At 39.0% G+C, this 14,984-nt stretch overlaps 1 protein-coding gene across 3 annotated transcripts in view; it reads right to left on the bottom strand.

Annotated features, from left to right (window-relative positions):
- The window catches only part of ST18 (suppression of tumorigenicity 18, zinc finger), a 318,440-nt gene that overhangs the window by 16,510 nt on the left and 286,946 nt on the right, over positions 1-14,984 (bottom strand). For all 3 annotated transcript variants that reach the window (XM_011937607.1, XM_011937608.1, XM_011937609.1), the window contains 4 exons: positions 13,376-13,438; positions 13,194-13,274; positions 12,087-12,308; positions 6,221-6,309 (listed from right to left, as the gene is read on the bottom strand). In XM_011937607.1, the coding sequence (XP_011792997.1) occupies positions 6,221-6,309; positions 12,087-12,308; positions 13,194-13,274; positions 13,376-13,438 (455 nt within the window). The remainder of the gene's footprint in view (positions 1-6,220; positions 6,310-12,086; positions 12,309-13,193; positions 13,275-13,375; positions 13,439-14,984) is intronic.

Below are 14,984 nucleotides of genomic sequence, written 5' to 3'. Positions count from 1 at the left end.
AAAAAAAAAAAGAAAAAAAAGAAAAAAGGAAAACAAACCAACATATAAGACTGACTTAGGTATCTTAGCTAGACCGGTCTGAATATGAGTCAACAGTATGACACAGCTACTAAGAAAGCAACTAACAGTTACCCAGGACCATACTCATGGAACTATAGTATCTGGGACTCAGGATTCATTCTGCACTGTCCGGCTGTGTCTGGAGAATTGCACTGCATCTTGGAGCACCGTAATTTACTGGTTGGTGCACTGGTACAGGAATCTCCTCTCAGACAATTGACGGGTAAGAGCTGGGGAAGAAAGGACTGAAATATCTGGATCCTCAATGAAATAGGTATTTGGAGTGCTATCAGCACTTGAAATTTTTCTGATTTAAGCAATTGAAAACTTCTATTGCTATAAATTTCTTTGACATATTGTTTTTCTTTTCTGTCTTTTTACAGTAAAATTCCACCTCAAAGAATGCTATTTTCTTACATAATATCTGGTGAGGCAGACAAACACCAAGGAGATGCTTGTAAAACATGAAGTGCTCTGAAGGAAGCACAGAGGGTGCTGGGGAGCCCTTCACTGGAGAAGATGCACTCTTTTCAAGACTTTCAAGATCAGAAGGAGGCAGGCCTGTGAAAAACCAGCCAGGAGTTGAGCATCCAAGAGGAGGGAGGAAGTCCAGAGCCCAAACTGGGAAGGGAGTGGGTGCCCCATGGACAGCAAGACAGTGAATGGTGGGAGCAGGCCATGGGGACATCCTGGGAGCTTAGGTTTATTCCAAGTGCAACAGGAGCCAGGGAAGAGTTTTAGGTAGCGGATCTGGGATGATCGAGTTGACTTTTCACAAACGTAATTTGGAGTTTTGAGAAGAGGATAGTTTGGAGAAGAGACAGAGCAGAAGCCTGAAGACCCATGGGGAGATGATTGCTGGAGTCCTGGCTGGGTATAGGGAAGTGAGGCCAAGAGAAGCAGACAGACTCAAGACCTAATCTGTAGGCAGAATTTGCAGGACTTGTGAGGGCAGGAGGTAGGGGGCGAGAGAAGAGAGGAATCGACCCCGACTGCTTGTTTCTGCCAGAGCAGGTGGGCAACTGTAGAGCTGTCTCTTATTATTATCATAATATTATCATAATTATTATCATAACAAGGCAGACTGGGGGGCTGAAACTTGCAGTAGGATAAATAAAAGTTCAATTTTGGCTAAGTTATGAGTGCTTGTGAGAAGACTGTTTTAAGTGACAGCCTGGATTCTTGGTTCTGGGATTACGTTAGGATTATGTTTCCCTGAGGGCCAATGTTCCTGAAGACACCCCAGACTCCTAATCAAGATGGGGCCATTTGGAAGATGCCTGGAGCTTGTGAGGGAAGATCATAAGATGAGATCTCAAAAAAGAAACAGTGTCATGGGATCTAATATGTAACAGGCCCCCCATACATGCTCATAGAATTAATCAATAATGGAATTAATGTTTTTATTATAATTTCTGGGATCTGGGGAGCTATTTTAGCCACAGGATAAATGCAACCAATTTCTTTGTAATGTTTCCTGTTAACATATCACTTTATCTGTTTCCACTGAGTCACTTATCTGTCAAACTTCTCTCCATGCACACAGTCTTTAAAAACCTTTGGATTTCACTCTGCACTTCTGAATATTAACTCATATGATCCTCATTTAAAAACCATGAGATAGAAACATTTATTACCTCAAAGTATGGATGGGAAACCAAGGTACAAAGTGAGTGGTACAGCGGGGATTCAAACATAAGCTCTCCGGTTCCAAAATATGTTCTTTTAACCATGAAAATGCTATCTTTATTCATAGATGTTGCATCTGTTTTGGAAGTATCAGTAAAATGTGTGCCCTGATGTTTACAGACATACTTCTAGTAGGGTGTTGGACTAGCTAGGTATGGCTGATGATCAAGGAAACCATATAAACTATCCACTAAATAATAATAATAATAGTTATTATTATTATTAATTATTATTATTTTTTGAGACAGAGTCTCACTCTGTCGCTAGGCTGGAGTGCAGTAGCATGATCTTGGCTCACTGCAACCTCTGCCTCCCAGGTTCAAGCAATTCTTCTGCCTCAGCCTACTGAGTAGCTGGAACTACGGGCGTGTGCCACCGTGCCCAGCTACTATTTTTATTTTTAGTAGAGACAGAGTTTCACTATGTTGGCCAGGATGGTCTCCATCTCTTGACCTTGTGATTCACCCACCTTGCCTCCCAAAGTGCTGGGATTACAGGCGTAAGCCACTGCGCCTAGCCTCCGCTAAATATTTTACTTAACTCTTCAGCGACTTTGATTCTTTATATAATTCATCTATGTAAAAGCAAGAGATTATGCTTTCTTTTATTTAATAATTCTAATGTTTAGTTGGTACTAATCTGTGCCTAATTTGCATATTTGGGGATTATGTTATATATTATATTTTCTTTATATTCTGTATAATTATGCAAGTTGTGTATATACCTGTATAGAGCAGGTATTCTCAACTTATAAGAGGCTTTAAGTCCTATCGTTGTTTTTTTCATATTATACAAATGAAGCAATTCTATCATATTTCAAACAAATTCTATTATATTTCTTGAGTGAACTTTTATTTATTTTTTATTTTTTTTGAGATGGAGTCTCACTCTGTTGCCCAAGCTGGAATGCAGTGGTTCGATTTCGGCTCACTGCAACCTCTGCTCTCTGAGTTCAAGCTATTCTCCCACCTCATCCTCCTGAGTAGCTGGGATTACAGGCGCCTGCCACAGTGCCCGGCTAATGGTTTTTTTGTTTTGTTTTGTTTTCTTTTTTTCTTTTTTTTGTATTTTTAGTAGAGACGGAGTTTTACCGTGTTGTCCAGTCTGGTCTTGAACTCCTGACCTTGTGATCCACCCTCCTTGGCCTCCCAAAGTTCTGGGATTACAGGTGTGAGCCACTGCACCCAGCTGAACTTTTATTTTTAAATTGCGTTTACACAACAAAATTGTACCTTTTTTTTATTTAGGGGAAAATGAATTAATGTAAATTAGGCTATTTAGTTACTAAAGGAGTGAGGAGAGTTAATATCCATAAAGAAATGATATATAACAATGTTTAGGACACACTATTTTGTCACATGAGAAGAGCTAGAAGGAGCTCCTAAATGCAAGACCATATACATAGACCAATTATCATAACTTCTTCTTGTTTCTACAAAGCACAGAAGGACTGGCATTCTTTCTTATACAGACGGCCTAAGTTTATTATCAAGGACTAGTAAAGGTCTTTAAAAATTAACATGGCAATTTAATTATGGCAAGGAGGGAGAACTAAGGATCAACTATTCTAAAATTAATGTACACATTTTTTGACATAGACCCTCCATGTTTAAACTGACTTGTGCATAATATTCCCCTAAAATATTATCTAATTCAACTAATTGCATGAATGATTTGTACCTAGTTTAAATTAATATAGTATGCTAAAGTTAAAGCCATATGCATTTATATTTCATTGTAATTTGATTTGATACTTTTAATGTCTGAAGGTGTGTTCGTTTACATCTACTTTAAAGATCATCCAGAGAACAGTCATTGTGGCCTCACTTTAAGGTAAGGGATCAGGAGGCACAGCATTGTTAGAGAAGGCCCCCAAATCACTTTAGGTCCTTCTTGACCTTCAACGAACCACTGACCTGAATTCAGGTGGACTTTTTCTCATGCAAAGTCATGGTAAGTTCTTAAGCTTTACAGAGCATCAGCCTCTACTTTCTTGGATTGTGAAACGTGTACTTTTCCAGTTAGTTACCTGTCCACATAGAATGACTGAACCCTGACACTTGTCAATGGGTTCAATCCAGCTCGCTGCTGCCCTATATTTTTTGAAAGCTCAGTTGAAGATGCTTTGAAGTGTATGTGCTCAGCCCTGCTGCTCCTGGGTCTCTGTGCAAGTCTGTTGTGGGTTCTGACAGACCACCTGCTGCTGGCCTCCTGCAAAGCTTCATCACAATTTGATGTAATAACGCCAGAGGACTGTTTTGTTTTTATCTTTGTTAGGAGTGGCCTTGTAATTTATATTCTGTTTAGAGTATGGACGGTATTGGTGTTCTCCTAATGAGAACTCATAGGAAATATTTTTCCTCATGCACTGGGTTCCAGAAGGAGTTTTGCTCTGAATTTACTTACTACCACATGATCCACATGGCGATTATAGCTTTCTTTTGTTGTTGACTTCTAAAAGGCAAGATAAAATTTGCGATCCTTATTTACCCAGAGAGAAACGACTCTTCACACACGTCTTAGTGTCCTCAGGCTTGCTCCCTCTTGCATTCTTATCTTCAACTTTCCTTTGTCTCATTTTTGAATTAATTTTTTTTTGTTTTGTTTTGAGACAGAGTCTCACTCTGTTGCCCAGGCTGGAGTGCGGTGGTGCTTTCTTGGCTCACTGCAACCTCTGCCTCCAGAGTTCAAGCAATTTCCTGCCTCAGCCTTCTGAGTAGCTGGGACTACAGGTGCATGCCGCCACACCCGGATAATTTTTTTTGTATTTTTAGTAGAGATAGGGTTTCCCCATATTAGCTAGTATGGTCTTGATCTCCTGACTTTGTGATCTGCCCATCTTGGCCTCCCAAAGTGCTGGGATTATAGGCGTGAGCCACTGCACCTGGCCTAATTAAATTTTTAACCAGGATTTTAAAAAAAAGTTCATGTAGCTTTGCAGTCCTTATCCTTTAAATACTATTTGAAATGGGACGATAAATAAATACACATTAAATTGTCCCAATTTCACTGCATATGTACTTAGAGGTATTTAGGGAATGGGGAGTATTTCCAAGGAGGAGTCAGAACATCTAGGGAAAAGCTCTTTTACTGAGCATGTGAACGTTGGAAAGACAGGAGGAGGCAGGCCTGTCCCTGGCAGCCGGGGCTTTATTCCTCTGCGTGTACACTCCCCTCCTTCCGCGCTTAGCGGTGAGGACCCATGGAAGGAGAGCACCCCCGCCAAGGACCGCTTTAAATAAAGCAGATGAAGGCCTCGGAGGGAAACAGTAGGAAGCTCGAGTGCTTTCCCTCCCTTGGATACGGCATATCTTCTTTTTAAAAATCACACACACAAGTTAAAAAGATTGAGCAATGCTTTCAGGGAAAGTAACAACAGTGAAAGTCCCCAGCTCAATTTCAGTCATGTGCCAAAGATGCCATCAAATAAAGTCTCCAGAGCAAAATAATTGCTCTGCCATTGTTTCTCAAATGCTTTGGAATGATCTTTGATGGAAAACAACACAGGCCCCAGATAATGCTGATTAGAAATCTCAAGAAATGCATTCAAGAATCAAAGGAAAATTGGAGGATCCAAACAGAGAACTTAGAAACTGTATCTCTGAACTTCGGAAGTGGATTGACACTAAGGAAATATCTAGGAAAATGTAGACTTAGGTAAAGATCTGGATGCTAAATCCAAACCTTCCAGAATCTCTATAAAAATATCATGTTGAGCACAGAAGAACACAATTGAAGGATTCAAATACAGATGCCAGAAATTGCTTCCTGAATTTTTTTATAGCGGATTTATACCAGAAAAATGTGCACATACACACACACACGTACACACAAACACACACGAGAGAGAGAACACACATGTGAGAGAGACTGAAGGACACAGCTTCCACTAGTGTATCTTTGTTGCTGTTGTTTTGTTTAGAGATAGGTTCTCTTGCTGTTCCCCAGGCTGGAGTACAGTGGCACTATTGTATCTTACTACATCAGCCTCGATCCTGGGCTCCTGGTCTCTACAATCCTCCCATCTCAGCTTCCAGAGTAACTGTGACTACAGGTGTGCACCACCACACTGGGCTATTTTTTTTTTTTTTAAGAGACGCGGTCTGGCTGTGTTGCCCAGGCTGGTCACAAACTCCTGACCTCAAGCAATCCTCTATACTTGGCCTCCCAAAGTGCTGGGATTACGGGCATAAACCGGCATGCCCTGCCAACCACCAGTGTATCTTAATCCATCATACCCCACAGTCTGACTTTCTCTGTAGGAGATCACTCCTTATTTAAAAATAAGGAAGACACCAAAATATTGTTTTTTAAACAAGGTTATAATTTTAGTTCAAATCTGAGGAAACCTTTCTTCTTGTACATTAAAATTACGCTTCCCATCTAGTGAATACTTTGACACATGAAACCCTTTAGGGAGCCAGGGTCTACACCCTGGAGGCGGTGGTGACAGCCAGCCCTGCGCTCTTACCCCCAGTTGCTTTGAGCTTGATGGTCATGAGTTCTTCAGAAACCTTGCCCTTTTTGATAGCTTGTGCATTGAGAGGACATCCAGACAAGCTGTGAAAATAGAAATTGTACTAATGTATAAGATGTATATTATTTCTTATAAACATTAAGATGTTTTATTCACAACTTACTATTTGTGTTTTTGCTGCCGATTAATTACATTATAACCCATAGTCTCCTTGTAGAGAGTAATGAATACACACCCATTAAAGCAAAGGCAAAATGCCCTCAAATAATGTAAAATGTTTTGCTTTCTTTCCTTAAATCAAGGTACAAATAGTTACTGCTGACACACAAATTATTATTTAATTTATTTTGTTAAATTGCTATTCATCTGCATTTAAGTAAGTTCTTTCGTTTAGTAGTGGTTACTTTATTTTCTGTAAATGTGAAATTGTACATGCATATTATGAATAAGAATTGTTCCCAATTAGTCAAAATTCCATGAGTAATAAAGCAGAATCTAGTTCTTCTTGCCTTTATGTAAAGTGTTCCTTGATCTTTATAGAATTACTCAAATTAATCCAAGCCAAAATAAAGCCCTATCCCACACCCCCATGGCAAATTCAGTTTGGTTATGGGAAAGTTTTTAATTTTTTTCTTTAACTTTTACAACATTTTTCATTAAAAAAAAAATCTCTACCCTGGAAGGAGAATAAGAGGAGCCGCCACAAGTGTATTCAGAGGCAATCACTGCAGAGGCAGTCTATTACACTGCAGTGGTGTTTCTAACCCTTTCCATTTAGCAGTGGCACTCTTCAGCAGGGTTTCTTTCCCTTAATGTCATCTGTTTTATTTAAATTGCACCAGTATGATAAATGACAACATTGAAGAAAACTTGTTTTTCATCATTTATGATCAGATAATTTTGTTGTTCTATCCAGCCATTAAGTCTTTTGCAATCTTGCTGTGTTTTCATAGAAACAATTTTTAGATCAAAATAGTGATGCTCATAATCAGTCATTTAAAGTCTTTTTTTCTGCAGAAAGTTAGTTACAACTCATCTATAAAGCAATCATTTCACCCTGAAGCTTGGGACATTTGGCAGAGTGAAAGAAAATATTTCTGAAGCAAAGCCCTTAAAAAATGTGTGCTTAATCCTGTATTTTTTCAAGAATACTAATTATTCTACACTGAGTCTATGAAATATGAAAAATAATAGACATATACTATTACATATATACAAAAGGGTATGCAGTTTGCCTAATTTGATAAGCTATACATCTTTCTACACAGAAAAAGAAAATAATGAAAAGCACAAACTCAACTTGGAAACTGTGTCTTCTATTTTCAGAAGCTTCTCACTGTCAATTGTGGCCTATAAAAGTTTCATTATCTGTTTTACGGGGAGTTTGCACGTCTGTCTTGTTTTATGTCACATATTGTATTCTGAGAAAATAATCATGAATATTTATTTGGCAAACTGGATATTCAAAGGTGACCTTTAGTAAGTCCATTTGTAACATAATGGATATTAATATCTCATTAGAACTTCTCTGATCCTCACCCTTAAAGGATCTACTCTGTTCAGACAACATGCCGGAAAACTTTCAGGGTGACACAGTGTTGTGGAAAAGTTAATGAAGCGTCCATCAATAATTACATGACTTAGAAGCAAAGAATATAGTTATGAAAGACAGGCTTTGCTTCCAAAATGCCACTTGATTTTGTATCTTCCAATGTAGAGTTTTCATACCTTCCAGAATGTAAAATGAATCTTATATTAAAAAAAAAAATGGGCAGGAAAAGCATTTTAAAAGTTCTTTTTCCTTTTGAAGGCAGATGTTAAGAGGCTGAGGTATTTGGCTCCATATTGGAATGGCAGAAAAAAAGTGTGCCTTCTATGGTTTTGACCAAAATTACATTCTATTATGACATAGTGAGGGATTTTTTTTTTTTTTTTTTTTTTGAGGTAGAGTCTCACTAAGTCACCCGCGCTGAAGTGCACTGGTACAATTTGGCTCACTGCAACCTCCACCTCCTGGGCTCAAGCAATTCTCCTGCCTCAGCCTCCTGAGTAGCTGAGATCATAGGTGCGCACCACCACACCTGGCTAATTTTTGTATTTTTAGTAGAGACAGGGTCTCACCATATTGGCCAGGCTGGACTCGAACTCCTGACGGCAAGTGATCTGCCCGCCTTGGCCTCCCAAAGTGCTGGGATTACAGGCGTGAGCCACGGTGCCCAGATGCAATTTTAAATTATATCTTCCTCTGCCTTCTTAAAGCAAAATAGCAGGTGATACAATGTATGTTGTGAACATAATTGCTTACAATATATTAATAAGCTTCAATAAAATCACAAAGATATGACATAGCACTAAATGAGTTCTATCAATCACAGGACTTCTGATTTTAAAGCTACAAATATCCATAATTGTGTGTGTGTGTGTGTGAGTGTGTGTGTGTTTTAACATATCAGTTATCTTCTCAGATTGCTATTTTTTTCAAAGGAAATATTTTGTCATATAGAGATTTAAAGCAAGGTTTGAAAGTAGTTGTTATATAAATATAATATGGATATAGTGTGTGGGTCAAATTGTTCTTAACCATCCTACAAAGTGTGTTTTGTAATTATTCCCATTTTGGTTGAGAAAATGTCTATGCACTGGTGCCTGTGACACCTTAGCTTGGTGCCTGGCCCATGGTGAGGACCTATCATTAAACCTTAGGGGAAGCAGGATGACACTGGCTCTAGCATGCCAACCTGTATTCAAAGCAATTCCATAACTTTCCTGTGCTTGTTTCATCTTCTGTCAACTGAGGATAATTATAATACCTGTAGTTCACAGGGTTTTGTAAAGGTTTAAAGGAATAAACCATGCAAGCCACTTATAACAGTGCTGTCTATGGGCGAGAACCCCAAATACGTGTCAGCTATTTTTAGGTAACAAGTGATGGGAAAGAATACAAACAACCTCAGAGATTTCAGAACCAAATTTGTAACATATAAAAGCCAGTTGTGAGTTATATTCCAAGTCATATAAGTCATCCTGCATATATACACATAGGCTTAATATTATCTTCACAAACAGGAAAGGCGATCATCTGTGTTGAACCCCTACTGTGTGCCAGGCATAAGCCAGGTGTTTTGCGATATTGTTCCATTAAATTCTATACATAGGCCTGGCACAGTGGCGCGTGCCTGTAATCCCAGTACTTTGGGAGGCCGAAGTGGGTGGATCATTTGAGTTCAGGAGTTTGAGACCAGCCTGACCAACATGGTGAAACTCCGCCTCTACTAAAAATACAAAAAATTAAATGAGTATGGTGGTCCCAGCTACTTGGGAGGCTGAGACAGGAGAATTGCTTGAACCTGGGAGGCGGAAGTTGCAGTGAGCTGAGACAGCACCACTGCACTCCAGCCTGGGTGAGAGTGAGACTCCATCTCAAAAAAAAAAAAAAAAAAAAAAAAGAAAAAAAATTACATGCACAGAAAAGAGAGAGTTTTCCACCTTAAAGAGAATACCCCACATTAAATACAGTCTCTTAAATATTTGAAATCACAAGAGAAATTCAATTCCATTAAATTCTACACATAGAAAAGAAAGAGTATTCCACCTTAAAGAGAATACCCCAAATTAAATCCAATTTCTTAAATATTTTAAATTGCAAGAGAACTTTTGAGTCAAGAATGCTGAAATCTGAATTACCTTTGTCTACATTCTTCACTGCTTTCCATCTCCTAGAAAATAAAACCTTGGAGGCTGAGTGCAGTGGCTCATGCCTGTAATCCCAACACTTTGGGAGGCCAAGGTGGGCAGATCACCTGAGGTCAGGAGTTCGAGACCAGCCTGGCCAACATGGCAAAACCCCGCCTCTACTAAAAATAAAAAAATTAGCCTGTTGTGGTGGTGTGCACCTGTAGTCCCAGCCACTCAGAAGGCTGAGGCGGAAGAATCATTGAACTGGGGAGGCAGAGGTTGCAGTGAGCTGAGATTGAGCCACTGCACTCCAGCATGGGTGACAGAGTGAGATTCTGTTTCAAAAAAAAAAAAAAGCAAAATGAAAAAAGAAAGAAAGAAAGAAAATAGTACCTTGGCGTTAATATTGCAGCCTATATTTTTGAAATCAGAATTTTGTTTCTCTCATTACGAAATACATAATATGTAAACAGCTACTTACGATGTATATTTGCAGTTTAAAGGATATTCTTTTTTTAGAGATGGGGTCTTGTTCTATCACCAGGCTTGAGTGCAGGGTAGCAATCATAGCTCACTGCAGCCTCAAACTCCCAGGCTCAAGCAATCGTCCTGCCTCAGCCTCCTGAGTAGCTGGGACCACAAGCATGTACCACCACCAATAAGCACTACTTATTTCCCCACTCCACTGTTAGTGGGCACCAAGGCTGTTTCCAGCGTGAAGTTAGTAGAGCAGCACTGCTCAGATGTGGTCAGACAGACCTCCAGGTTCTCATATGCAGAGATCCTCTGGGCATAAGTCTGGCTGTGTGCTGGGGCAAGTGCATAGTTCAGTTTTCAACTTGACTCTTTAAAGACAATTTGCTTCTTAAAGTGGCACTACCAGTTGCTCTGCCACCTACAGAGTGCGGGAGTATCTGTTGCTCCACATCCTCACCAAGCCTTGGCATCATTATTTAAAACTTCTTCACTATTTTTAAAGATAACTTCATTATTGCTAACTGAGGGATGCGCTCACCACAGTACAGCATTAATATTTCATTAGCAGTATCAATATGGATATTACTGAGGTCATTACAAGGAAGTCAAGCTACCGTACAGTAAATGTGTCATTAGGCACACTTGATTTGTGAGTGAAGTTCCTGAATATGAAATAATAATTCAAACTCAGAATAAAATAATGTGTGCTATTGTAGACATAGGTCTACATTTGAAAACCATCAAAAAATAAACCACTTGAAAAAGTCAAGTTTTCTCCATAAACAAGTTTTACTGAATATTTAAATACCTTCAAACAAACAATTCCTGGAAAATAAAAAAAGGCTTTATTTTCTGATATCATCCATATATATCTTTAGAACTGAGCAAAATCTCAAAAAGCCCCAATTTTGCTCAATGTTTACACTGCTCATATACAAAACATCAATGGTTTCCTAAAGCTTCATTGGATTTTAAATCAGCATCATGTACAGTGGCCCAAAAGATGAGACAGGACCCCACTGATGGCAGAAATATGTAGGGAAGCTTCTAATCTTTTCCTTTAGGTGGAATGTGAACCAAAAAGCTGGACAAAGATCACTATTGCCCAACAAAGGGCTTGGTTGAATGCGTGACACTCGGTGGTAAAGGAATTCAGTCACTGGGAACTATAAAAGGGTTTCCATATCTCCTGTATCCTGCTGCTCACTTTGCAGTCACTGTGGCATTTTCTTTCTGGCTGCTGTGAATGAGTCACACCCTCCCAGTAGCAAAGTAACTACAATTTTGGCCCTAAATTGAGCCAGTCCATAAGACAGAGGGAATTCTATAAATATGTAAAGTGAAAGTTTGCAGTTATATAACATAATAGAAGAGATATCACGACTTGGAACTGAAGTAAACCATTAAATGACTGAACCATTAAGAAATAGCAGCCTAAGCAATATTTTAGAATACAAATAAAACCAACTCTACATTTTCTAGAGCACTTGAAAACTGTGTAGTAATTTTAAGAAATAGAGAAAATAACATTTTTCATTCTTCATGCTCATCCAATATCTATATAACAAGACTTCATGTTATGATATCTCAACTGTTACAGTGAATAACCTTTGGGGGGTTGTTCACAACCCTCTCCCCAAGGCAGCCTAGGTAACACACTACTAGGTGATCACAACACTACAACAAAAAGACAGAAAACTCATGTTACCTTCGGTGAGTGACAAAAACATTATTTACATGGCCCAGCCCATTGCAGCCTGGCAAGGGACAATGTGGTAGCTCTTGCTTGTTCAGTTTCCAGGAGAGGGAGGCTCCATTGAGAGGATTCTCCTTCTGTCTCTTGGCAGCCAGAGGACAGCCAGAAGCTGTGCGGTGTGACGTGTATTTACCTGATATGTGACCTTGGCCATCACACCCTATCACAGGACATCTAGAGAGAAAGCAGAGACATTACCAGCCGGGAAGAAGGCAGTGATAGTCCTATGCTCTCCAGAGAACAAGCCATGCAATTATAGAGTTTTAATAAAAGATGCCAACATAACTAGCAAAACAGCATTGCATAAGCAGGCTCTGAGCTACGCGATTTTCATGTATTATCTCACTTAATATTCACTACAATCTACTGGGTAGAGAGTATTATTTTCCCATTTTGCAGATGAGGAATAACGAGGCTTAGAGAGCTCAGGTAACTTGCCGCCCATTTTATAAGAAGTAGAGCCAAGTTCATGCCCACACTTTTTAGGTCTAGAGCCAATCACATAAGGACTATGTTATGTTGCTTCCAAGGACCAAAGGTATAACACGTTAACTGTCTTGACAGATGCTACATAGCACATTACTCATAGAATTGGAATCTAGGTTTCTAAATGTTTAAATATTGCATTTAGAACTGTCGTTGAGAAAACAACTTAAATTCTATGTGTATATCTGCATATATCATCCATGACCTTCCTTAGAGGAAGGAATTCAATTTAGATATAATTTCTCCTTAAGCAAAATTAAAGTTTCAGGGGAAAATGCTGCCATATTTATTAGTGTATAGCACTTCCACAATACTACTTTCCTTTAAAACAATTGAGAAACGTGTGAAACTGTTGTTGTTTAAAAAAATCTTTTGCATTATCAAAGAGCTGTGGAAATGTAGCTATAAATTGGAAACTTTTCTCAAACCACCAAATAGTTTGACTCTCGCTTATATTTAACAGGGTACACCTTCCTGGAAAGTCAATCTATGTTCAATTGTATCCCAACCAAGGTCCCTCCGATTTTGCCAACAAGAGACAGCTGACCCCCGGGTCTCAACTGTTGCACTTACTTCAGTTCAGGGTCTTCTTTTTCTTCCTTGGTAGGGGTCATTTTGACACCACCTTTCCTTGCACGAGGGCATCCGGACAAGCTGAAATAGGGACCCGACAAAGAACAAAATAAAATTGTGTGATCTCTCTGACTGCTGCCGACAAGTTCATTTCCACATCTCAGAAACAGGATTAATCCTACCTTCTGTGGGAAGCATAGTTTCCAGTCACGTGCCCCGAGCCATCGCAGCCTGGGGTTGGACACCTGGAAGGCACAGGAAGAGAGCATGGGCCAAGAGGTTGTAGTGGAGGGAGCGGGGGTCACACCCCAATTATTTAGGTTCTTTGGTAATCACATTAATGTTCCAAGTCTCTGCAGTTCACATGGAGGGAGGCGGGGTCACACAGCCAAATATAACTAAAAACAATGAGCTGCTTTTTGTGTGAGACTGTTTTTGCTTAAATATAATTATGTTTTGGTTAATAATCAATTTAAATATTTTTTAGGATATATGACTACTGAGTGACAATGGATTAGTTGTTATTTATTGTACATTCTTTTTTTTAAACCTCATACAGAAGGGACTTGAATCAGTCCACAACCTTTTGCTGGACTTCTGTCTATATCATGCAAAGCTCTTACCTTTTATGTAAAAAGAAAAGTTTTCCAAATTATTATTATTATTATTGAGATGGAGTCTTGCTCTGTGGCCAGGCTGCAGTGCAATGCTGCGATCTTGGCTCACCACAACCTCCAACTCCCAGGGTCAAGTGATTCTCCTGCCTCAGCCTCCCAAGTAGCTGGGATTACAGGCACACACCACTACACCCAGCTAATTTTTGTATTTTTAGTAGAGACAGTGTTTCACCATGTTGGCTAGGCTGATTTCAAACTCCTGACCTCAGGTGATCTGCTCATCTCGACCTTCCAAAGTGCTGGGATTACAGGCATGAGCCACTATGCCCGGCCTCCAAATGATTTTTATGAATAATTTATTTTCTCTGATATGCTGTGCCACTATGATAATCCATTGATTTCAGATGAACAACAGTGATACATGTGAACTGCAGAGACTTGGAACATTTATGGGATTATCAAAGAACCTCAATAATTTGCACCTGGTCTGTCCTGCCTCATGGCCCAAGTTAAACAGTCTTTGGGGAAAATCCATCAATAACTACATCAACAATCAACCATTAAATCTGGAATGAGAAAAGTGAAAAACGACAGGGAATCCAATTTCTACTAGGAATGCTGATTAGGAATAGGTTTCAAAATATTCTTAAATATAAAAGTTTATGTAGACTTTCACCTTTTTGCTGTCTTTTTTAGAAAATCCCAAATACAAACAAAAACTAGAGGCCATCACAAAATATTTGCTTTTCTGAATGCACACTGTGGTTCAGATCAAAAGTTCCATTTGAGAAAAACGATAATCCAAAGAAAAATGTGTTTACTATCCCTTTTCTTCAATTCAATTCCCCTGAACTTCACAGAATTCATTTATATTCAAGTCTGAGTCAGAAAATAGGGAATAAATGCCTTTTTTTTTTTCAAATGTAATATAAAATGAGCACGCATCTCTTCCGGCTAACCAGAGCAACCTACATTGAGTCTTTTATCAACCATTTAAAGACATAATATGTATCCTCCATAATAAGAAAGTTTTACATGCTGGTCTTTTTCTATTAACATTTTTTAGTAAAAAAGTGGTTTTATAGCATATTGATATGGAAATATCTGTGCTGAATAACAGCTTTCGGGCATTCCCCATGAATATCTGTTTTTTTTTTTTTTTTTTTTTTTTTTG

This window comes from Colobus angolensis, unplaced genomic scaffold (genome assembly GCF_000951035.1).
Source record: "Colobus angolensis palliatus isolate OR3802 unplaced genomic scaffold, Cang.pa_1.0 Scaffold166, whole genome shotgun sequence".
In the NCBI taxonomy this organism is placed as follows: Eukaryota; Metazoa; Chordata; class Mammalia; order Primates; family Cercopithecidae; genus Colobus; species Colobus angolensis.
This window is presented reverse-complemented; position numbering and strand designations above follow the sequence as displayed.